Below are 26,239 nucleotides of genomic sequence, written 5' to 3' on the forward strand. Positions count from 1 at the left end.
GGGCCCGACTTGGGAGGGCGGAGAAGAACCCTCAATCAACAATGAGCGCTCTCCCCCCACCCTAAGCTAGCAACTACATTTCAGGATCAAGCCCTACCCACGCCCCCAGCAGCGCCACAGCACCAGAACTCATGTACACACCGGGAAACAGTGCTAACTACTCACAGATGTCCAATCCCTTTAGATCTTCCTGATGGGACCCCTCAACCGCCTCCCCCTGCCCAACTTGCACCATTTTTACAAGAAGGTTGGCTCTGTGTACCTGACAGGGTTCCCCCCTTACCACCTTTGGCTCACCCCCTCCAGGCCCCTCTGGATCCAACAGACCTTCCGCATCCGATAGGGAGCGCACCAGCCATCACCTGCCCTGGTGGGTAAAGTGAAGGGCAGTGGGAAAGCACCACCAATATGATTATTTCCTTTGTGCGCAGCCACTCAGCTAGTGGGTGCAGTGCTTTACGTTTCATTAGGGTCGTTCCTGCCAGGTCCAGGTACAAAGTGAGAGACATGTTGCGAAAGGTGATAGTGGCCGTAGGTCTGGCTGCAGCCATGATGTGCTCCTTTAGTTGGAAAAAATGACCAGAGACAGAACGTCCGCAGGCCTGTCCTGCTTTGAGGCATTGCGGGATCTAGTGTGGTGTGTTCTGTCGAGTTCTATGTCATGTTCCGTAGGCTGTTTGAGGATGTAGCGAAACAGATCAGCTACAAAGGTTGGTAATTCCTTGTTACCCACTGCAGCAGAGATTCCTCAGGTGCAAATATTGTTCCTGCGGGAGCGATTCTCCAAGGCCATGCAGCGTGCCTCCAGGGATTCCAGACGGTTGGAACATTCCTCCACCGTATAGGATTGCTCACAGAGTGTGTCCTCCACCTCAGACACCCTGTGTTCCGCCTCCGCGACTCTCGTGTCCAATGCCAAGATTTTATGGGAGAGTTCTTCCGTACCATTCTGGATCTCCTTGTGGATTTCGGCCAGCAGATCCTGCAGGTCAGATTTCGTAAACATCTGCGTGAACATGGCCGGGAGAGGGTCAGTGTTGTGCATTTGGGCCGTAACCAATTCTATGCGCTTGTTCCTGTCCACTACCTGTAGCATAGTGGAAATGCCCCCCTCTTTGCCATTTTTCGGGGCTTTGGCCATGGCGGTGGACATAGGGCTATGGACCTCTGGCTGACTCAGGGTGACTGTATGGCTCAACTCTCCACTTCCAGGGAAGCCACAGATGGACAGCCAGTGAGTGCCCCACGAGGGGGAAACACAATATACAGGTCCAAGGCCAACCAGCTTATACCCCAAGGGGGATTTTGGTGTAGGCTGCCAATCTACCTCTAGCTCCCACCAGGGTCCATTACACTTGATGCGCCAGGGAGTACCTTGGGCAGAGGAGGTGACCCACCACTAATGCAATGCGGAGAGAATGTGGGGGTTCAATGCTGTGAGTTTCCCATCAGGTTGGCTCTTCTGCCCCACTCATAGTAAATTAGTGGGTACAATGCAATGCTATCAGTTGGGGAGGGTGCAGGCCCACACGCACCTGTTGACTACATTGTCCCGCTGTGATCTGTGGTTCAATGCAACTATTCCAGGGAGGCCCACAGCCTGCAACTGCTATAGGGAGACTACCACAGTGTGGGGAGGTCTTCCGCTCCTCGTCATGCCCCTCACTTGCAGACCTCCAGCATCTCGCTCTCGAGCATAAACACCTGCATAGATTGCACAGGAAACCAACAGCTGGTCCTGCCCAGCCACTGCAGGGAGCAGGCCCATGGATTCTCACAGCGGGGCAATAAGGTGGAGAGGGGGGAGGAGGGCCCCCCCATTCGCCACCCCGCTGTCACATCGGCACCCCTGGGACCACAGCAGCAACCCTGCAACAGCGGACTCACCGCACCTAGTGGTGTCTCCTCCGCTGCTCTCCTCTCAGTGTCCCCTCCACCATAGGGGTGCAGGGCTCCTCCTCCCCACCGGCACTGGTCACTGCAATGGTGCCCCGCTGTTCCAGCTGTCCCTCAGGCACCCGGGCCGCACAAACACAGCCCCGCCAATGCGCGCTCTGATGCGGGTCACAGAGCTCCTTTCCTCCTATAGGCAGGCCATGCCCAGTGACTGCCTCGCTCCCCCAGCAGACCACATTGACACCCCGGCCGCTCTGACAGTGGCCCCGGCAAGGGAGATACCACCCAACATTGCTCACTCCTAACAGGCTCAGCCGGAGCGGAGCAGCCATCTTCTAGCTTGCCACGCGGCTCTCCCGCCCGTGTCAAAACAGCAGATGTGGGCACCCAAGGAGCTCCAAATTGCAGCCGAATGCAGCGGCTATTCTGCCGAACGCAGTGCTACCATTCCACTCGGAGGCTGCTTCCCAAGAAAGGCTGCATTCTTCCCTCTCTGCCCTCGCAGCGCCGGAGACACTCAGGTGGCCATCTTCCTGATGGCATGCCTAGCCACGCCCCCCCAAAGTTCGGTTTCTTATCGGTTCTCCCTTCAACTCACCGGCTGTGATGAACCGCTTGGCTTTTCTTTTCTCTGGAGTTAAGGATGGTACCACTGTAGGCAGCATCTTTCCCAGTCTTGGTTATCAGCGGAGAGGGAGGTGGGGGTTCCGGGCACCGTTGGCATCTGCTACAGCACACGCCGGCTATTGTTTGCAGTCTGATGATTCTTTACACAGAGGCTTTGTGGGCCTGGCCAAAAAGGGCACGGCCGCTTCTCTCCTTGTCACCCCTTCGGTTCTCGCCGATTTTCTCCCCTTGCGCTGCCGCCCTGGAATAGCTAACTCATCGTGCGGTCTGCCTTGCTCGTAGTGCGGTCTCATGCTCCAACTTTTATCCCTGTGGGGAAAGGAAAGGGCCGTCGGGTGTGTGTTATCATTAATTGCCTGACTCTGCCTGGCCCTTGTGTTGGGGCAATAATAAAAAAGAAAATGTCAGGCTCTGTTAGTCCGTTGTTTTTCACAGTATGGGAAAGTGTTTGTGTCGTAAAAAGGGGATGGGTGGTAGAGGCGGTTATATGGAATTATAGCCCTCGTACTAGGGGGCTTGGTAAACTCAAAAGGGTGAGATTGATAGAGTTTGTGAAACAAACAGGAATGATCAGGATTATTATCGTGAAATGAACAGGGGGATTGTGGGAACGGTAGTGTTTTGTCAAAGTAGACTGGGAGTTCGGGAAAGAATAATCATAGGGACATGGAGAAGAATGATTGGGAGTATTCAGGTAGGAAACAGGAAAAAATGGAATTTTGGGAGTTGTGGTTTTCGAGTGCAACAGGGTTTGGGCTCCTAGGGGATTTTCCATATTTGTAGGGGTCGTTGAATTTGGATAAGTGAGATTCTTTGGGTGGAAGGAAGCTAGATGTGGAACAATCTACAAAAGCCTCAGGGACTTCGTCCTCCTCGCCTTCATCCCAGGTATAGTACCGCGTCTCACCTGTGGTATTCCTACCCCTTCCCCCCTAACCCCCCCCCGGACATAACCCCAGGCTCCACTACCCAGGTAATCTTCCCTCGCTCGTCCACCCCCAGGGTTGGGATCTGAGAGCACCAGCCCTTCCCTGGCCACCTGAATAAGGGATTCTCAAGATCCACTTGGGAGAAAACCCTCAGATTTCGGACAGCTCACACTCGCACACAGCCCCCCCCCCCCACCACAACAGCGATGCTTCTTTAAAAAGGATTTCTATTTTGCTTGCACACAGCTCCCCTGCCTTAGCAATGCTTCTTTTCCTCCACAGAGACTTTCGAATGCGCATTATTCGTGACCACTCTGCTACTTAATATCCTTTCATACGTTCTTTCTCATTGTTCATATGTCTGTGGTATCTTGACAACTTTCGGGAACGATTGCTCTTTCACTTACAATCGCACTGCTACAAAGTTTGCAGTCTTTTCATAACCAGTGCCAGGTTTCTTTCACTTCAGAAACTCACCGGTCATGCTTTTCACTGCTCCTTTGCCATCTGAGGTCAGGGTCTTTCCACCTGCCCCTCAGACCCTCTTGGGCCTTCTGCTTTGCCCAGGGGAGTGAGCAACTCTCTGCCCACACGGAGTACGGGATTAATGCGTCCCATGTCTGACAATTTGTCCGGCTCCGGCTCTCTGGAGACACAACCTTCTCACTGTGTTTTCTTCTGCTACACCTTGCAGTCTTACAGCGTCCTGGCGTCTCACTCTCTGTTGGCCATGGTTTGGGCAGCTCTGACTCAGCTGCCTCTCCTGCTCACCGTCCAACTTGCTCTACTCGCCCTACTCGCTCTCTTTGCCAAACATGTGTGTTCCTTTTATATCCATCTAAGTAGTTAACATGCTGCAGTTGGGCATAGTTGAAACCAATTGCCTGACCCTGCCTGGCCTCGTTAGTGGGACATGTCCACTGGGGAAATTGGTTTGCTTTGATCTGCGTCTTCCTCATTCCAGTTCCATAATGGTGTTTCTCATGGGATATCTGCACTCATCTTGACTTACTCTTCTTCGTCTCAGTCTTTGGATGGTGTTTGGGGAAAGGAGGAGTGTGTGCTTTAAGATACCCTATAAAGGCTTGGGGGGGTTGGGGTACACTATCAATAAAGGGAGGATACCATGTCCAACCCTCGGGTATTCCCTCCCCAATCTCCGAGGCTCCTTTACCCACTTGATTCTCCCTCACATGTCCACCCACAGGGATGGGATCCAAAAGAGATGGCCCGCTCCCAGCCACCTGCGTAGAAGATACTCGGGGAGTAGGCTGGGAAAGACCGTTCCTTTTTTCACACTTCCAACTTTGTGCTATTGTTTTGAACATGTCCTGACTTGTAGAAGTAAGTGCAGCTTTTTTACTTCACTTAAACTTTTTACTCTCTCAGTTTGACCTGCAACAATTTGGCCTTTAGCGTGAGCAATGATTTAAATAACTGATAGGATTGTGAACTGCTCACACACATTATTGGGTGCGTTTACAGACAGATTTTCCTAAATACCTCTAATTAACCTTTACAATGTATCAATTTAGCATTAAAAGGTAAACATTCCATGTTCAATGGAACATGTTGGGACAACAAAAACATCTTGTGTTTGAGAGCCCATATCCAAATGTTTTGGGACAGCTTGGATAGCCCTGGAGAGTGAGTGCCCCCCTGTTTGTTCAAGTAATACATTGTTGTAGTGCTGTCCGTTAGGATCAGCACTGTCTTCCCTTGCAGTTGCATCTGAAAGGCCTTCAGTGCTTTGAACACCGCTAATAGCTCCAGTAAGTTTATATGGTTGGACGCTACTTGAGGGGACCACACTCCGTGCACTGTCTGCTGAAGCAGGTGACCCCGCCCCCGCCCCCACCCCCCCGTGAGAGATGCGTCTGTTGTGAGAGTGGCTTTCACTGCAGGGGTGGTGAAGTTCTTCCCCTTCAAGAGGTTTTCTCTTGACCACCACTGCAGAGAGAGAACGAGGGCTGGCGAGACAACTAGCAGATCTTCCCATTGTCCGCTGGCCTGACACCACTGGCTGTTGAGCCACTCTTGCATGGGACGCATGCGCAGCCGCGTGTGGGGAACCAAGTATATGCATGATGCCATCATTCCTAGCAAGCGCATGGCTTTGCGCACCGTCACCTCCCGACTGGCTACATATTGAGGGATCTGAAAAAGCATGTTTTGAACCCTCTCGTTGGAGGGGAAGACGAGACCGTCCTTCGTCCGAATTAGAGCTTCCAGAAATTGTTTTATTTGACTGGGGACTAAACTGGATTTCTTTTCGTTGATTGAGAAACCTAGGCTGAAGAGGAGATCTACTGTTTTTTGGGTGTTCGAAAAACAAGCGTCGAACGAGTCCCCCGTGATGAGCCAGTCGTCGAGGTAAGGGTAAACTGGGACTGATAGTCTGCGCAGGTGTGCTGCTGCCACTGCCAGGACTTTGGTAAACACCATTGGCGCAGAGGCGATGCCGAAGGGGAATACCTTGAATTGGTAATGCCTGTCCTGGACCATGAACCTTAGAAATTTCTTGTGCGCTGGCAACATTGAAATATGAAAGTATGCATCTTTCATGTCCAATGTTGCCATCAAGTCCCCTTGTTTCAGCAATGAGATCACCTCCTGCAGTGTTACCATGCAAAACTTCTGGGGTTTTATAAACTCGTTCGCTGGGCGCAGGTATAGAACAGGGCACATGTTGAGATCCTTTTTTGGGTACAAGGAAGTATACTGAATAAATACCCTTGTTTACCTGATGAATAGGGACGGCTTCTATGGCGTCCATTCCCAGCAGTGCTTCCACCTCTTGGATCAGGATCTCCCGATGGTCTGGTGAAAGTCGCCGTGAGTGCGGCGGTCTGAACTGTGACGGTTGTGCGAATTCCACGCAGTAACCGTGGGCGACCGTCTTTAAGACCCACTGATCCGAAGTTATCCCCTCCCATGCCATGATGAAAGATGTTAATCGCCCCCCGACCGGGGTGACATGGGAGGGGATCTGGACTTGGTGGTCATTTCTGACCAGAGGCCGTGCTCCTCTGGGATTGGGGCCTCTGCCTCTACCCTTGCATCGTTTCTGACCCCGTAAGTGGGTCTTCCAGATGTTTGATTTGTGTTGAAGTTACCCGTGCCGTAGTTGTTTTGACCAGCACGGGCTTGCCCTCGAAAGGACTGCCGAGAGTTATTACCGCTCTGGGAGGGGGGTTTCTGTGTAATTTGTTGCAGAGACTTTAGAGTATCATGCTCCTTCTTGGCTGTTTCCAAAGCCTCATCCACCGCTTTCCCGAAGAGGTTAGTCTCCTCAATGGGTTTATTAATGAGGGAGGCCTGAGTCTCAGGTTTAAATCCTGATGTACGCAGCCAAGCATGCCTTTTCAGTAGGGTCCCTTGAGCAAGAGACCTACCTGCAGTTTCCGCAGTGTCCAGGGTGTTCTTCACCACGTTCTGGTTAACTAGTCTTCCCTCCGTTACAATGGAGAGAAGCTTTGACTTGGCAGGTTCGGGGACCTGCTGGAGGACTTCCTGGAGCAAGTTCCATTGGGCATCAGCATAGCATTGTTAGCAACCCGTATAGTGTATGCGGCTGCTGACGTGACACGTTTGCCAAGGGCACACAGCTGCTTAGATTCCTTGTACGGTGGTGATTCCCCCGTGGCAAGGGGTAACCCTGCCCTCTTTCGAGTGTTTTCACTACGAGTGAATCTGGGATGGCGTGCCCTTTGATGTATAGAGGGTCGGAAGGAGAAGGGCGAAATAATTTTTCGACTTTCGTGTTTGAGCAGGTGACACCAATGAGGGAGCTACCCTTCTCTTAACAGAGTTAAGGAGGGAGATGGATTGAGTCGCCGGAGGTTTTTCCTGAATGATATCCTCCACAAAATCCTGCTCAGGTACCGCCTCTTGAGTGGCAATGTTAAAGTATTCAGTTGCTTTTTTCAACATGGAGTTGAATGCCCTTTGGTCATCTACAGGAGAGGCCTGGCGAGCCAGGGTGGACGGAGAAGAGTCTAGGCACAAAACATCAGAGTCCTGATCTTGCTGTGTCCATGGGTCCTGACCTTCCTGCTGGGTTTCCTCCCAGTTGTCCTTAGTATCCTGTTGGTCTTCCTCAGTTTTGCAGAAAAGAAGCTTCTTCATTATAGATGTCTCTATATGTGTCCATCTGGACCACGTCATCCTGTTGGAAAACATGAGACTGATCTTCCTGAATTTGAAGGTTTTGGTCTACCCGAGCCCTTTTCGGGGGAGGATGATCAGAAAAACTGATAATCGGCTCCAGCAGATCCATACACCCTTTGAATTTTTCTGTAGTCCATTTAGAGGACCCAAACGGGCATGCGTGAGGAGAAACGACCTTCTCCGCCCTGCGGCATCGAAAGGAGTCTCTCAGGGCGTCGGCAAGAGGCTCTCGACTATCCTTGAAAGCGTTGTCAGAATCGGAAAACCAATCAGCCGAAATTCTTTCCGCGGCTTGTCCCATAACCTTAGGCAGAACCGGGGTGAGGCGCACCGCCGCCATGATTGCTGCTTTCGATAGTCGCCAAATCGTCGTGAGACAGTGGCTCCGATGGTTTATCGGCAGGTGTAATATCTTCCGCGGCGCTAGAGCGCCTATCGGTTGGTTTTCCGGGTAGAGGCCTAGCCGTAGTTTTTGGGCCTACCGCGGCCTTAGAGACAGTCGAAGCGTCGGGCTCCCGTGCTCTAAGGATTTTTTGGTGATTGTACCAGTGTGCCTAGGATGAACTTGTGGCAGCAGTATTCTGTTTTGTCCTTTGGCCATTTTGTCCCTTTGCCTTCCCCCCAGGTTGAGCAGACCCAGGAATTCTTTATTTGGGCATGCAGCCTCCCGCAAAAAATGCAACTTTCGCGGGCTCCTGCATGTCACATGTGCTCGTGCCCAGTAAGAGGATTGGGACTGTCTGGTCTCAATCCAGACTAATGGTGCCAGTATGTCTGGAATGCCTGAATGACAGGGACCACCGTCTCCTGTGATTGGTCCACGTCTGGCGTGCATGCAAGATAGCAGATCTTCGATTGGTTATCCGAGATTTGAGCGTGAAATGAATCTTGGATAAGAGAAGGGGCTCTGCATCCATTCCAAGTCGATCACCTGAAGTTCACATCAACTACAGAAGTAGCCAAGTATCCTGAAACGCTAAAGCAGGCCAGTGGAACTGCCAGAGATGTGCTGGAAGGGTTGGCACCCTGATTACACTGTTGTCCCGTAGGTCCCCTTTTTTTGCATCGATCACTGCAGGCTTGCAAGGGCCCTTCGACCTGCTGGAGTAGTGGGAACAACTACTCTGTGCACCTCCTGATTATCATTCCAAAGAGCTTCATTGGAAGTGTTCCTGGGCCATCCAGCAAACTGACCAGCTTGATCCCGGGGTATCACATAGGAGCGCCGCCGTCCTGAGTTGACACTCAAGACTTAAGGAATCGCCAGCTTCTGGTTCTAGGCCTTCTCCTGCCAAATTTCAAAGTCCTAGCTCCTCCTCCTTTAAGAGAGTGTGCCACACCGCAGGTATTTATGGTCCCTGCATCGCCCTGCTGTGGTCATGGTCGTTGTAGGAGCCTTGCCTGCCTGCCTGTCCCGCTGTGCCCTGAGACGTGCTGCACTGCAACTGTCCTTTTTTTCACCGAGCTGTGGAAAGCCTAGTGTCCCGCCATGGACGATCGTCCTGTCACTCAGCTGCTGAGAGACGCAGCGACATGCAACTGCTAAGGTTGAACCTGCAAGTGACCTTGCCCAGACTGGCAAAGTTTGGCCAGGACTGTGTCGATGGTCGGTGAGTACTTGCATCACTTACCAATGGCCCCCGGGCACAGCTATTGTTCTTTATGCATGAGAATCCCTAAAATTATACTTACCTTAGCTGGGGTAGCCTGTGCTCCCTAGCTATTCCCGAAACTCGAAAGTCGCTCTGCCTGCAAGGGTAGACCCTCCTTGCATAGTTGGACACTGTTATTCATCACCTCAAGGCCCTTCCTGAACTGCTACAGCTCCATGAAGAGGACCCGTTTTCTCTCATTACGCACGACCACACGTTTTCAATGCACTACTGTACTTTTAAGCATAAGGCTCCCCACTTCGTAGGGCTGGACTGCTTAAGTTAGGGATCGATTCTGAAGAACTGCCTAATGCTATATTTCTGTTAACCTACCCTTCTGTAGCAGGTTGAGGCTGTGTTTCCCCTTTACTGCATTAAGTGAAACGTAACTGTATATATGTTAAATAGTGAAAGGCATGTATGGTAACTATTTTATAGTACTGTGGTTTATTCATGTTTAAATATTAAGGCCTATAATAAATGTGCATGTATTTTTATATACACTTGTCTAAGCGTATTCTGTGGAGTTTTACTGTATGTGCTCATTGTGGGTTTCCGATCACTCTCACTCCTCCTGAGACTTGGTCTCGACTGCCTGCCAAACTACCAGAGGCCCTGGGAACCTTCTCCTGAACTCACTCATCAAAGGTAAGCCGTCTGGGCTTTGTTTGCATTTGCACGTTGCGCTGTGAGTGTATGCTTTGAAATGTTCAATCCACGGAATTCATCTTCTTTAATATTTGAAGCTATGCTGCAATGATCTGCTCTACGGCGCTCTGCCTACTTGGGCAGCTTTTGTGCACTTTCTCCATTATTTGCCTACATGATCAGGCCTTCCAACATGGCCGATCCCTTCTCTGTTGTATGAGCTGGCCCCTCTGCACCCTGCCTGCCCGCGCGAGATGGTCCTCACCTCTACAACTAAACCAATCAAGCGAGACGGCAGGCGAATCCCGGCCAGCCTCCGAGGCCCGTTTGTAGGCCCCTGTCTGCTTCCTGGACATCCCTGGGCATATCAGTTTTTTGCTGTCCCCCCACTGTATGTTAGTGTCTGAACCCTGTCTCTAGCTGTACCTCCCGCTGTATATAAGTGCCTGAACCCTGTCTCTAGCTGTCCCCCCTGCAGTATGCAAGTGCCTGAACCCTGTCTCTAGCTGTCCCCCGCTGTATGTTAGTGCCTGAATCTTGTAACTAGTTGTCCCCTCTCTCAAGGCATCCCTCACATGCAATGCCTCTTCTGCTTCAACACTCCCGCCCAGCCCAAAGTCAGAGTCTGATTGTCGCATTATGGTGGTACCATCACCACCTTGTTGCTGATGCTTTGAATTAACTTTTGGTCTCATGTTGGTTCACCTATCTTGAGTCTCGTCGTTCTCATGCTGGACTTCTCTGAAGCTTCACGTAATCATGTTGGTCCAGAGTCATGTTGTGCCCATCAACGACTTTCAACTTTGGCTTGTACTTCCTGGACTCTTGCAACATTAGGTGTTCAGTATTGACCTCTGTAACTTGCAAGGGCTCATTCCATCTGTCTGTTTGCTCTATTACACTGCATTTGACTGGCGTTGCTTCTTTTTCACCTCATTCACTGTTTCTCAGTCCTCACTTCCTCTCCCTCTCCCTGTCTGTCTATACCTTCTCTCCTCTCCACCCTTCCCCTCACCATATTCTATGCACTTGCTCTATCAGAAATGTCATCAGGCCTAGTACGATAGTTATTGCCTGTCTCACCCACCCCCCCCCCCTTTCCTTTAATCATTGTCAAAGCTCTTGCACTATCTGAAATGCCGTCAGGCCTAGTACGATAGTTAATTTCCCATTATTAATTGTCTCAAGGCCTTGTAAGAATGTTATTGTATTTTCCCTTGCTCCCTCCCCTGCCTTGAAGCGATTTGAAACACATTGTGTATAGGTGCTATACAAATAAACTATCATTCATCAACCATAACATTCTAGTCAAAATCCTGTCCTTCAGGATGAAACACTCCGGCACTGTCCTCGACTGGTTCACCTCAATCCTTACCAACAGAACACGCTTTGTCTCCATACCCGATTCGACACCACCCCGGTCAAGTACAGAGAGACAGAGACACAGAGAGAGAGAGAGAGAGAGAGAGAGAGAGAGAGAGAGAGAGAGAGAGAGAGAGAGAGAGAGAGAGAGAGAGACAGAGACACACGCAGAGAGAGAGAGACAGAGACAGACACAGAGAGAGACAGAGACAGACAGACAGAGAGAGAGAGGGACACAGAGAGAGAGACAGAGACACACCGAGAGAAACAGAGAGAGAGAGAAAGCAAGAGAGAAAGAAAAAGAGAGAAAGAGAGAGAGAGAGAGAGAGAGAGAGAGAGAGAGAGAGACAGAGAGACAGAGACCCAAACTCACCCCCTGGATCAAAGAACTCACCATGTACAACCCATACATATCCCTCTCCACTCTTCCTTCAACAACCACATAGATGCTGCCACCAAAACATGCAATCTACAACTACACCTCCTACGAAAGATCAGAAACGCGTCCTTCCTCCCGATTACTTCCGCATCACAGTCCAAGTACTGGTTTTCATCAAGCTAGACTATGGTAAGGTTCTTCTCAATGGACTCCCGAACAGCACCGTTGCAAGCCACAAAAAAGGCAGCAGCCAGACTCGCCCACCACCTACCAAAACATTCATACATCACCCCAGCTCTAGCCAAGCTCCAATGGCATCCGATACCCCATGGAATTGCCTTGAAAGGACTCTGCATCATTTTTAAAGTCATGCACCACAAAACCCATCTTACCTTTATGACAAAATAAAACCCATCACTCGCACAAACACCAAACAAGCAAGCCAGCAGCTCTTACACATTCCACTCTGCAAACTAGCATACACACAAAAACAAGCATTTACCCAGTGGGCACTGAGAGCCTGGAACACACTACCTCATACCGTTTCCCCACACATAACCCCGCCCCTCCACCTGCCCTGCTACCACTTATCTATCCTAATCTTTCCATCCTATCCTGAAAATATTTTGTAACTTCTGTTACACTGCCCATCCTTTTAACCTTTACCCTTGAAAGACTCTCCGACGCTCTGGATAGGGCCAGCACTGAACAAATATTCTAATAAAATAAACAAAAAATACAATAATGCTAGTTAAAAAAAGAAAACTGATTTTAAAAAACATATTTTGCGGTGCTGTGTTACTATAGATTGCCCACTTTCTACTGGGATTTTAGTGCAGATCCAATAACTGTGTGGTACAAAAACAAAAGGGAAAGCACCATGCAGAGGAATCAAGGCCATGATAAGAAACATTGACCTCCAAAAATAAATCATAATATAAAGTTCCAAAAAGTGCTTACCAGCAACAAGGACATTGGTATTTTAGGACCATTGCCAAGGAGACGCAGAAAGATATGTTTCTTGAATCTGATTAAAATTATCAAAATGTACTACAAATTCAATTGTTCCATATATTTAGAAAATGTGCAACAAATTAAAATGGAGAAAAGTTATTTTCAAGATCAGAGGTATTCTGCCTTTCCTCTCCTTCCCCCAGAAGCTCACTGGCTCACAGAGCCCTGGTTCTCTCCAGGTTGGATTATTGCAACAGCCTCTTTCTAAATCTACCTGCTTCTACTCTCCACCCTTTGCAACTTATCCAGAACAGGACTGCAAGACTTGTCCTTGGCCTCAAGCCCTGGGATCATATCTCTCCAGCCCTGAAATCTCTCCATTGGCTCCAAGTGGCTGCAAGGATTACATGTAAGACCCTTTGCATTGTCCAACAAGGCTTTCTGGGGCATGGGCCCAAAATACCTTCAGCTGTCCCTCTGTAAATACCTTCCCTCCCGAGCTCTTGCATCCTCCACCTCTAACTCCCTAAGGGTCAGTCGTTTTTCAAAGAACCGAGCTGGGGGTAGATCTCCGTCTTTGGCTGGGGCCTCCATCTGGAACAGCCTCCCTGCCACTCTGAAACTTGAGGAGAACCATCTCTGGTTCCGGAAGCACCTCAAGACCTTCCTCTTTGCTTCTGCCTTCTCTCCCCTGCTGACCTGTTCTATCTCAGCATCATGCACCTGGTCACCCTCTGACTTTCGGGCCCAGGTACCTGCTCACCCTGCCACCCACCCGCACTGCCTCCTGGCATCCCTTGCACTGGGGTCTGTATCTGTAACCCTACAGTCACCCCTCCCACCCCCTGTTTTCTTCACTTATCAGACACACCCTGTCTGTTGCCTTAAAGCTAGCACTTGCCACTTGCTGGATGCACTACCACTGTTTGTTGCTTTTATTTTTTTATTGATGTTTTATTTATTTGCATTCCTTTTGCTCAGCACTTTCCACCTCTCCCATGCACTTGCGCATTCTCAATGTCACTGGGCCTAGTAAGATCATTGTTTTGTTCTCCTTTGTTCCCCTCCCTTGCCTCGTCACGCTCTAAAACACTTATGTACGAGTGCAATACAAATAAAATATCAATATCAAGATCAACAAGTGATGATACATTTTAGGAATGATAAATATGACAAACAAAGAACTCACATTTAGCTTCTCGAGGGGCTGTCCTAGCGAGTAAATGACATAAGACTGAAGATGATCGCCATACTTCTGTTTAGCATCTTTTTTTTCAGCTTCCAGACATGGTATCTTTAAGCGAGAAAGCGTAGCAAGGAGATGGTGGAAATTCTCTAACATCACGACATCCCGGGGAGTCTTCTGACTTTCAATTGCAATCTTTTCCACTTAAATCAAAAAAGAAAAATGATCATTAGAAGTTGAAACTCATATCAAACCTATTTATGTTCCTTAAAGTTACCAAAAAATATAGTTCTGTGATGGAAGAGCCACTTAGTTTTAACAGTGATTTATAGCATAATTATGTTTTATACATTCATAATCTTGGCTGGAATCATTCATGGCAAGGAATTAGCAGCACTATTAGATCATACTTATCAGCCAGATCACAAATCTATATATTTGTGAAATTGTGCTTGTATGTTCGGGGTTGGCTCCAGCCCCATAACAGTTGGTGGGCTGAAATGTTGGCCCTTGGTCGGCATAGCAGTCTGGGATATACTGGCGATAGTGCAATTTCACCAACCCCACTCATTCGCCCTGCAGAGGGCAGGGTCTGGCCCTGTGCCATCAGTGTAGGCGATTTCAGGATTTTGTTATTTTTCCAAAAATAGGAAGTTAGGCCACAAGGTCGGCATACCAGACTGGGGTGTACTAGCCATAGTGAAATTTGACCAACCCCACCCATTCACCCTGCACAGGGTGGAGCAGGGTCCAGCCCTGTGCTATCAGTATAGGTGATTTTGGGAGATTGACGCAATAAAACATACACAAGGATATAGCAGACCCTCATGTGCATGTCAGCTACAGACCCGAGCAACGCCGGGTGGTACCGCTAGCATTAAAATAAATGAGTGACAATCTTCCTGATGATTACTTGAATGACAAACCTGATGTCAAAGAGGCTTGGTCTTCCTCTCTGCCAATATTGGAGTTTCCTTTTGAGAGCAGTGACAGAGTGGCTCTAACATTACTATGGACAAGGGAGCTGCAGGGATAGAACATTAATGCATTTGGGTAATGAGACACAGGAACGTATGAAAAGGTCTCCCTTCCAACTTCATGTCCTACTCACATTCTTCCACTTCTGGACATGATACGTCTAGGCGATACCGGCCATAGTTCTTATGCACTTTGACTATTATAAGAACCTCTTGTTGGGGGACTCCAACAGCGTCACTGAACACTAAACCATATATAGCAAGTCATCAAGGCACATCCTTTGCCTAAAACATTGACCCCACATCACACACGTGTTTTCTTTCTTCATTTTGTTTAGAGCATCTGTTTATTTTTGTTTTCTTTTCCTTGCACTGGCTCCCTCCTGTCAGAACACTCATCAGCTTCAAAGTTCTTGGCTTCACCCATAGATCCTTCAGGAACAATGGCCCAGTTTACTGCAGATAGACGGTAAAGACACACCTCCTTTCCAAGTATCCGAGATCAGTAGGCTCTATGACAATGTTTGCTGTTGCCTTCAAGATAAAGAAGCTGGGTGGCAGGTGTGATTATTCATGGGATTCATCACATCTCCCCAGAGGGCAGCCCTTCCCTGTGAGGCTAGGGAGAGATGAGGCCACTACCCAAAATTCCCCCTGGGGGTGGCAGAAAGCAGTACCTCACTGGGAGAGGCCCCTGTTGTAAGGGTCCAGATCCAGCGCTGTAAAGTGGGGCGCATGTACAAGTTACTCAGGTAATGTGGTGACGTCAAAATATGTGGTGGGTGACGTCAGGAGTGGTGACATTACGCTTGGCACAGGTAGTATAGATATAGTATGTTAAGACACAGGAGCTGGCACAGCGTAAGAGGTCGCACAGGGAAATGAAAAGAAGTGCAACTTGTTTATTAATGGGATAGATGGCATAGCGCGGGCATAGGGGTGGAGGGGGGAAATGCCTAGGGGCGTATTATGGTAGGGGGCTTTGGAGCAATATGTGAACATTAGAGAAGCCATGTTGTGTAGGCCCATGTTAGGAAAGCATTTTTATATACAACTCATAATAAAGAGATGTAGGCTTTTGTGACAGCAAGGTTCATTTTCGAAGATTCAGAAGAAACAGAGCACAGTAATATAGCAAGAACCAAGTTTACCAGAAAAACGCAGTCCGATCATAGTATCTACATGAGATACATCAAGGCCACAGAGCTAGGCACCTGGATGTCCAAAGAGAATTGGAAGGAAAATGAAATCAAATAGTTAATTAAAATATATTCATGGTGTTGGGTAGGGTTCTTAGAAGCACGCATGGCAGCGAGGCGTGAGAAGGAAGCTGGGGGGCTAGAGTGATGGGGTAGGGATTGAGGGGTACGCGCCAGGGAACCAATCAGCAGAGAAAGTTTTTGGTGTTTCGAGGGTACAACATTGTAAAGTGTTCTCACTGATGTCTGCGGGGCACATCATTGGTCAGACTCAGTGAGAATGTCTCGCCCCTGTGCCATCTCAAGATGCCATGTCCAATCAGTACACAGCAGGTTATCCATTTTTATGTTGGCCAGTGCCAACCAATGACAATCAAGTGTTTTTTTTGACTGATCAGAACAATAACGTAATTGTGGCGCGGTATGGGAAGGTTTGGGACGGCACAAGGGGTGTCGATGTGATTTTGTTCCAAGAAATGTTTCATCCAATAGAGGTCACCTAAGGTAAATGATAAGTTACTCACTGTAGTGTCTAATGTACTCCTAGTCCATAGTCCCCTTTCCTCCATACTGTATAGGCCGTCCCTCGCTAGGGATGGGAGACAGAACCTTTTTTAACAGAAAAATCATCTTACCCTTTAAATTTAGATGCGTGCAGGGGCGTGGCCTTGGAAGCATGCGCTCCCCTTGCTCTGCCCACCGGCGCCACTCCTCAGTCCCCTTTGACGTGTTGACAATATTAACATTGCCTAATGACAACAGTTCCATTAGTGGGGAGGATGGTGGGACGTATGGAGGAAAGGGCACTATGCACTAGTACGTTAGTCACTATGGTGGGTAACTTACAATTACTCCTACGTCCCCGTCCCCTTTCCTCCATACTGTATGGCCGATTACAACTGACTCTAGCCCCGGGTGGAGAGTTGCCCCTCTAAAGAAAACAAGTTCTTCAACACTGCCTGGCCAAATGCCACATCAGACTTGGCACTGGCATCCAGGCAGTAGTGCTTGCAGAAGGCCAAGGGGCTAGCCCAAGTCGCCACCTAGCAGATAGTCTGCCACGGGACGTGTCGCTGGAAAACTACAGCTGTGGCCTCATACGCCTCCTTGACGGCCATAACCATCCACCTTCCTATGGAAGCCTTGGAGGCCTGATAGCCTGGTTTTGAACCCCCGAAGGTGATAGAGGGTGTCAGATTTAAGGAAGCTCTTGGATCTGTCCAAGTAAAATCTTAGCGCACGCCTGTCATTCAGGCAGTGCAATATCATGACTCCCAAAAGGCGCTTGTACCACCACACTGAGGACATTGGTCTTCTGAGAAAATGCCCAGTGGCCCTCTTGATAGCTGTGATCTTATCCGCCGAGGGGGAAGATCCTTTCGGACCTTGTGTCCCATATAAGACCTAGGAAGGCCAGACTCTGCAGGGGCAATAACTGTGACTTCTTGAGATTGATAGAAAATCCCAGATCGTATAGCGTGTCCATGGCAGCTGTGGGCTGCAAGCTCTGGAAGGAAGTCTGCAATCTCCCGCCACAGTTTTTGGTTGACAGCAACCAACATGGCGTCAGCGTTGGCTGTGCACAGGTGGAGAGTGGCATTTGAGTACATTTTCTTTCCAAACGCTTTCAAGAGCTTCACCTCCTTGCCCAGGAGTGCAGACGTCGAAGCCGCTGAGGAAGACTGTGGCTTGGAGTATAGTGATGCTGCCACTATTACAGAGGAGTGCGGTTGGGGGTGCGCTGACAATAGGAGGGAATCCCCTTCCGCTTGCCTGTATTTAGCATTTTTTGGCTAAGGCTTCAACATCCTTTTGAAGTGGAAATCCAGTTCTAGTAGGAGGACGTAACGTAAGTACCTCAGGCAGGACCCCTGCCTCGGGTTGTTCCACTTGCAGCTGCGGGATGCTTAGGTACTTAGCCAGACCCGCCAGTCTTTCATGGAATGCTTTGGCTGATGATGGGGTGTCCGGGGTCGTCGTCCTCTTCTGTGTCTACTGTTGTGTACTGCGGATCTGGGGGAGCCGGAGGAGTGCTGGGAGCAGGCAGCTGTGGCGTGCTGATTATCAATGCCGGAAGCTGCTGAGGGGGCCGAGTCGGAGCTGCCGTGATTGGGACGGGCATGGGAGTCAGGGGCTGAGTTGGACCATTGGGTCGGTACCACAGCGGGTGCTTGTGGCTGTACCGGAGGGAGCATGTCCCCGATTTCATCCCTGAGGATGGTACCCATCTGTGGTGATCTCATGAGGCTGCAGAACTTTACAAAGAATCTGTCCTTGCATGCAGGAGGTGTGCCTAATGGGATAGGAGCACCTTTGGGCATAGGGGTCGGGCCCTGAGGCTGCAGTGTCCTGGGCGTACCCTGTCTCGCCAAGTTGGGGGATGTGTACCTTTCCTGCGAAGCAGAGGGGTAGGATGTGGACCAGGTGACAAGTGTTGTCATGCTCCCCTGCCTGATCTCCGAATGGGAAGGGCGGTGGCTGAGTCGCCATTTTGTCTGGCCCGGTGGCCATCTTGTCTTGCTCCACGCCATGTGCCTGTGTCTTGCTCCCCGCCACGTGCCTGAGTCGTGGTGCTTGCTGAGCTGGGTCTGGCATCCACCAGTACGCCGAGCAGCAGTGGTTGCAACCTTCCCTGCACCTCAGGTTGAGACCTGGTAGGCAGAGTGCCCTCAGTCATGGTGCCGGTAGTGCTTAGTACAGGCGCCCCCTCAGACATGGGTCTGGTAGTGGGGCGGAGCCCTCGGGTGAGCCTTGCGGCCGCTCAGCGGTAAACACCAGTAGGATATTGCGACCCCTCAGCCCGTGGACCGGTAGCTGGGGCAGCCTCGGTATTCCTGCTAGTTTTAGAACCTGAAAGGTCCCTCCCTCTTGGGCGCTTCCCTGGGAAGCAGTCGCCCTTGCAGGGTGCAGAGGAGAACACGGCACCTACCTTGGACCTGGTTTTCAGTTTCACGTATGCTTTAAGGTCCTCTAGAGGCGATCTTTCGAATAGCTCCCGCCACCTGGCTGGTCGATTCTTCAGCACACACAGAGTCAAGGCGTTGCACACGGTACAGCCGTCCGAGCCGTGTTCTGGGCCAAGGCACCGGAGTCGGAGTGCGTGAGGGTCGGACGTTGGGAAGGGACCCTCGTAGGCTAGACACCTGCAGAAGCCTGCCGTCGTCATGCGCCAGGGAGGAGGGTGGCGCCAGCGGACATAGTAGTACCTAACAATTGGAATAGAAAAAGAGAATACTTCTCTGGGGAAGAGCGTGTGGAATTACAAGGCCGGAGGCTTAACCCAGGAGCTCTGGTGAAAGCGCGGTCTGTTCCCATCGATGCGGAAAAGAGGACTGAGGAGTGGCGCCGGTGGGCGGAGTCAGGGGAGCACATGCTCCCAGGGCCGCGCCCCCACGCGCCTCTAAATTTAAAGGGGAAGATGATTTTTCTGGGGAAAAAGGTTCTGTCTCCCATCCCTAGCGAGGGATGCCCTATACAGTATGGAGGAAAGGGGACAGTAAGTAGGAGTAAGAACACCATAGGAGTCTGACATATGCCCACCAATCAGCTCCTGTGACCTGTCCCAATTGTGTAAGTTGTGTATAAAAAGTAAAGTCGCAGTGGGCAGCGTCGAGAGCTCATTTCATTCAGTTCAGTTCCACAGGGCTGTCTGAAACGTATCTCGCAGCTGGTTGGGCGCAATAAATCTAAGTTATTTCTTGCATGGGATACGCTCCTTTTTTGATCTTTTCATCCCTGAGATTACTTTTGACAGAGGACTCCTGATACATTGTGGAGGTCCCAGTGAGATCATCAGTTCCCTCAGCGAACTGAGGGGTATTCTTGCTGCACTCCCAGGGGGTGCATGTCAGGTTTTCCGAGACCAGTTCGAAGTGCACTGACTAGGAGATCCCACAGACGCAGAGTTTGCAAAGGTCTGTCTGGTCTAGAATGTTGTGCGTGCTCAAAGGGAGGTGCAGGCCATGGCAGAAGACCTAGTGTTGAGAGGACTCGAGGATCTCTAGAGCATGTGAGTGTACCCTTGCACTAACGCACAGCGCTGTGTATGAGCGCATGCGACAGGGTTTTATGGTGTATAGGACGCATCCTACAGGGGGGAGGATGATCAGGTACAGTAGCCCTACATATTCGTTCCACCCCTCCAGTAAGGACAGGGTATGTGGCGAGCACATCTACAGTAGAAGAAATGGTTGCGTAGACAGTGGCACACTTCCATTAGACGGGCTGGTGCGTAGTGCAGACGAATGTATAGTTGCTGTTGACTCAGAAAAATGGGGCGTTACACTGTCACCTCCACTTGTAATCCGGCTGTAATTTCGCCAGACCAAGTGGCGGTAACAGAAATACAGTTTGGTGGTCTCTGGGTGTATTAACCACCCAGATAACCCAAAACTCGTAATGACTCCCATTGGGTGAAATGTTTTCAAATACATCTTGATAAATTTGTTCGATATAACAAATAGTGAAGAGAACAAAATAATCTTGTCTTGGCAATACTATCAGCTGCGAGCTGCATTCAAGTCTTAATGGCCATTTTAGCAATAGAACCACCTACACAATACGTATATAAATCACTCTATTGTTTGGCGCAGGTTGGTGATCTCTATATGTAAACCAGTTCAAGATAATTCTCCAACTTGAATGTCTAAAGTTTACAAAAAATGGGCTAAATATTTGGGAATTGAGATATCTGTCAAAATTTGGCACTGAATGTGCAAACTAAATAGGGATTTAACCTCTGGATATCACTTGATACAATTAAAGATATTAAACCGGTTGCATTATAATCCAGCAAAGCTTTGCCCATTTCAACAAGATTGTGAGGGCACTTGCCCAAGATGTGGTTCTAACAGTTCCAATTATCTACACATGTTTGGCAACTACAGAAATTCTGGAACGAGATTTGTGAATGTCTAATGGAAATAACTGGAATTATATTTATCCCAACACCCTTGGGATGTTTGTTCAGGGAGATAGTTCAACTCCCCAGGTTAAAACACAGATTTCTTAATATGGGTATGTTACTTGATAAAGATAAATATTACAGGGGGGCGTGGCCAGGTAGCCATGCTGTGAGGACGCCGACTTTGTGCGCTCCCATTGATCCGGTATCATCCTGGCCTGGAACAAAGGCCAAAGCTGCCAAAGACCGATGGAAATTACAAAGTCGGATGCCGGAAGGTGTTGTGCACAAACGGGGGCAAACGCGAAACTGGAGAAGTAGACGGCCGCAGAGATTGAGGCATAAAAGTGGGAAGCCCCGTGGGAGACAAAGAGAACAAGATGGCGGCTGCTGCGAGGAAAGGAGGAAAAGAAACTAGAACACGCCGCTGACAGCAGAGTAGCTGGGACAGCACTACTGAAGTCGCCGCGAGCGAGCCGCTGGGTGAGGAGTGAAGCCAACCCAAGCACTGACTGCAGGGATGGTGAAGACGGCGGCAGTGTGACTGGCCGAGGCAAGAGGCACGAGCGGCCAGGTCCGTGCAGCTCACCTGCACCAGAGATATAACAGTAGAAGGACCCACTGCAGCGTGAGGAGCCCTGCGCCGGAGGGAGCGTGAAAGAAAGGACATCAATCCCCTGACCGCCGGTCCACAGGAACTTTATCGTTAAGAGCGGAACAGTGGCAAGACGGACAAATCGCTATTTGGGGATACCGCAGGATTGCAGTTCTCACTGTGGTCCGCCCCCGAGAGGATGATACGCTAGGTGGACCAGTGAGGGACAGTGTATGCAACGGCAGGTTCGCACCCAGATCGGACAGAAGCTGCAGTTTACCAAGGCCTGCCTGCAGAGGAGGGTATAATAGAGAAGAAACATTAATCCCCCGGAAGGTTGGTCCGCGGCACTCCCACCAACGAAAGCAGAGCAGCACAACACGGACAAGCATCTACGAGATTGCAGCTCTCACTGTGGTCTGCCCACAGGGCAAAGGCGTACGTGGCGGGGCAGTGAGGGAAGGGGTAGCAACGGGGTGATCTGAGAGCGGACTAGCCCTGAGAAGACCAGCCCGACACAAAGGCATCCAGTCGAGGCAGGCTGGAAGGGCACACGGCCTGGCCTAGCAAAGAACGAAGTGACACTCGGCAAGGACAGATCGCCGGTGTTTAAGGTGGTCCGCCCAGGAAAGCAGATGCAGCATTAGAGGTAATGGCGCCAAAGGGCTGGTCAGGAGTGAAACGAAGTTGCACGGGGCCTGCCCGCAGTTAGACCTAAGGGCATGAGGATAAGGCCGTGAGATGTGGGTGAAGACGCAACAGGACCACAAGAAATATTCAGCCTTCAGGGCAGCAGAGTGTGTGGGAGAGCCGGAGAGGAGCCACTAACAGCAGCAATAAACCCCGCAAACAGGAAAAGGCAGTCAGCACAACGAGTAGATCGACTCCTACGGGAGCCAGGGGGAACTAAGCTTGTGTGAACACATACAGCACCGCGAAAATGGGTGCAGGAAGGCTGGCGCCACACTTCGGACGCTAACACGTCCAGTCTGTGATGGGCAGAGAGCCACACCAGGGGCAATAGGGGGAGCAAGGCCATAGCCAGCAGAGAGCAAAGACTATCCAACAACGACAGGCAGAGGCTGGTGTACTTGGGAGAGCACAACCCACTCGCGGAGCAACACACAGCAGCATTAGAGCAAGTGAGCGACACCTGGTAAGGCATTCAGCTGAGCTAAGTCTGGGGAGAGGACCTGATATAGGAGAGATACACGGCGAGCCTACCACCCAGGAAGGCCCACCACTGGGTTGACCAGAACTGATGCTTGGGTGGGCCGCACTGCCTAACCACCAGACCGCTGTGCACAGCTAGCAGAGGTCTCCCTCCCACCAATAACAGAACGATAGCAGAGGGTGGGGAACCCACACGGGGGCCAGTGGACTTGCCTCCAAGGTCTACAGCCGCATAGGCATGCAAGAGGGGCAGTGCACCTTAGTGAACGGAGGGCGTCAAACACAAGACCCCCAAGATAAATCAGCGAATACGTAGAGAGAAGCCCGGAGGGCCACCTGACAGGGGGAAGGAGGAGGTGGATGACGCAGCGTTGTTCAGCAAAGAATGCCAAGTAAATCAAAAGGGGCAAGAGGCAAACAAACCAGCATCAAATCTTTTGCCAGGAAGCTTGACAAGGGCCAACCCACCACATCTGAAGCAATCATGGCCTCGTCCCGCAGGGGGAGGGCGAGTGCGAGAGCCTGATATTGGAAGCCATAGTGGCCCTGAAGGCGTCTCTGGAAAGCAAGCTGGACACAGCTATAGCAGCCCTAAAGGCGTCCCTGGAGAACAAAATGGACACAGTTATGGTGGACGTACGGACCCTGGCAGACCGGATGGGTACGGCGGAACAACAGGTGCAGCAAAACACCACCGACGTTGCGAATACCCAGACCCAAATGACAGACATGCTCCGACGGGTGAAGATCCTGGAACAGAGCGCAGAGGACGCAGAAGGGAGGGCCCGAAGGAATAATATACGGATTGTTGGACTGCCGGAGTGGGAAAAGGGCCAGGACCCCACGAATTATGTCGAGAATCTCCTGCTGTGGGAGATTGGGGCAGGGGTACTGTCCCAAGGCTTTGCAGTGGAGAGCGCCCATAGGGACCTGATCAGTAGGCCTCAACCGGGAACCTCCCTCTACCCCCAAAGATCAATGATTGCAAGAATCATGAACTTCAAAGATCGAGACAAAATATTGACATTCTCAAGAGAGAGAAGGGGGGTTGGTAATAACCAGGAACTCCTCCAGAAGGTGTTCTCCAGCATGGGTCTGGCATGGATTCACATGCTCATGAATATTCCCTGGCGTCAGGCTGGAAATCCTCGGTAAAGAAAAAATCAGTTTCAATTTAGTTTCTGAACTGTCTTAATACTAATAACCAATCACTGGTCTCTGGGTCATACTGCCCCCAGCCAATGACTGCCCTCTACCTAAGCCACTCCTCTGGCAGCCATCTTCAGATTTGGTAGCACGTAAAGTGGCAGTAGGACCAAGAGAAGAGCCACAGAGGGGTTGGAGGGAGGGTTCGCATGTGAATCCATGCCAGACCCATGCTGGAGAACAACAGTTACAGGTAAGTAACTTGTTCCTTCTCCAGCATGGGGTCTGGCATGGAATCACATGCTCATGAATACAAGAATACATAGCAGTACACACATGCACAACCACGGGAGGTGGCAAGGCTCAACATTAAGCATTTAAAAAAACTCCACTCTTACCTCCTCACCATGCTCACCTTCAAGCGAACAGGTTGCGCAGCGCTGCCTGGCCGACTCTGGACTCATCCCTGGAATCCCGGTCGACACAGTAGAATCTCGTGAAGGTGTGTGTCGACCTCCACGTAGCAGCCCTGCAGATGTCCAGCAGGGGCACACCAGACAGGAACGCCGTAGTAGCAGCGATCGCTCTGGTTGAATGGGCTCTCGGACGGCCGGGCAACGGTCAGTTTGCCAACCGGTGACAGTGCATGATGCAGCTGGAGAGCCATCTGGAAATGGAAGCCTTCGAGAGGGCCTTCCCTTGGTTTACAGGGCCAAAGTTCACAAACAGCTGTGATGTCGTCTGAAAACTCTTCGTGCGGTCCACATAGAACTTCAGCGCTCTAGCCACATCCAGCGAGTGCAAAGTCCTCTCAGCCGGCGACGAAGGAGACGGGAAGAAAACAGGTAAACCCAAGGGCTCGTTGAGATGGAAGTCTGACGGCACCTTGGGCATGAAGGAGGGGTGCGACCTCAGCACTACCCTCATCTCGTGGAATGTCAGATATGTAGGTTTACAGGAGAGGGCCTGGATCTCTCCCACTCGTTGTGCGCAGGTGATGGCCAAAAGAAACGCTGTCTTCCACGATAGGAACTTCAACGGTCCCGAATGCAGAGGCTCGAATGGCAGACCCATGAGCCTGGTCAGCACCACGTTGAGCTCCCATGCCGGGGCCGGAGCCTTCACCGGCGGGAACAAGCGGAACAGACCTTTCATGAACTACTTCACCACAGGGTCGGATTGGCCCCGCTGACTTTCGGCCCTTGGCCGGGCCAAAATCATCCCTGTGGAGTGGGGGCCGGTTTCTGGCCATGCCTGGGCAGGCGGTGGTTTGGAAATAAAAAATGTGAAAAAAAATATATTTTTAAAATTTGTTTTTTCTTTTCAAAAAGCCTTTTATCCTTTTTAGGTCGATAAATGAGTACCAACACAGGTTGGGTGATATTGTATGCATATTTGTTCTATAAAAAGAGCTTAAGCGTAGGTGCTATACAATCACATATTATCATTTGGCCTTGGACGTCTGCTTGGATTCACAGTAATTTAGTGTACTTGGGAACAATGCTATTTGATGCCACTTCCTGTTTTGTCAAGGGGTGAAAGGTCGTGTTTCATCACTTCCTGGGATGTCACTTTGGGGTGGGGTCAAATTATATCACTTCCAGTGATGTCATCAGAGGTCAAGGGCCACTTTTTTGAGGCGAGGGGTGGGCCACTTTTTTTTGGGTGACCGGGCCTATTTTCCCAGTCCGACCCTGCTTCACCAGGCGATGAGACCACAGCGACGACGGCCCCGGAGTTCTGGTGTAGCGGGAGATCGCCGCCAGATGGATTTTGATGGAGGCATGAGCTAGCCCCGCCTTGGCCAGCGACAGCAAGTAAGGCAGCACTTGAGGGGCCGTAATCGGCAGAGGGTTGAACTTCTGTGCACAGCACCAGACAGAGAACCTCTTCCATTTGTGTCCATAGCACTTAAGAGTCGAGGATGCCCTGGCCTTTGCAAGGGCCTCCTTGCAGTCCACCAGGATGTCGTACCCTCCGAACTCTAGTGCTGCAGGAGCCAGGCCTGAAGGTTCAGCGATCCCGGGTCGTGATGTAGGATGGCGCCTCCTTCCCTGTCGAGAAAATCCACGTCCGTCCGCAGTTTGACTGCGGGGGACGCCGACATGTCCAGAAGGTCCGGGAACCAAATCTGCCACTGCCACACCGGTGCAACGAGGATCATCCTGCACCAGGACCGTCTGAGTTGACTGATGAGTCGCAGCAGCAACGGTGGGAACGAATACAGGAACAGGCCGTCCCAGGGGAATTAGAATGCGTCGCCCATGCTCCCTGGCTGGGGAAACTGCTGGCGAACCTCCGGCACTTGGTGTTCGTCGCCGTCGCAAATAGATAGATCTGGGAATTGCCTCATCATAGGAATAGGAGATCCACTTGATCCTGCCGAAGCTCCCACTGGTGGCAAGAGCACAGCTCCCTGCTGAGTGAGTCGGCGATGATGTTC

The 26,239-nt window shown here is 50.6% G+C and overlaps 1 protein-coding gene across 4 annotated transcripts in view; it reads right to left on the bottom strand.

Annotated features, from left to right (window-relative positions):
* EXOC1 (exocyst complex component 1) overlaps window positions 1-26,239 on the bottom strand; it is a 791,619-nt gene that overhangs the window by 124,392 nt on the left and 640,988 nt on the right. For all 4 annotated transcript variants that reach the window (XM_069631625.1, XM_069631623.1, XM_069631624.1 and 1 more), the window contains one exon: window positions 13,807-14,006. In XM_069631625.1, the coding sequence (XP_069487726.1) occupies window positions 13,807-14,006 (200 nt within the window). The remainder of the gene's footprint in view (window positions 1-13,806; window positions 14,007-26,239) is intronic.

This window comes from Ambystoma mexicanum, chromosome 6q (assembly GCF_040938575.1).
Source record: "Ambystoma mexicanum isolate Mex_15411 chromosome 6q, UKY_AmexF1_1, whole genome shotgun sequence".
Taxonomy (NCBI): domain Eukaryota; kingdom Metazoa; phylum Chordata; class Amphibia; order Caudata; family Ambystomatidae; genus Ambystoma; species Ambystoma mexicanum.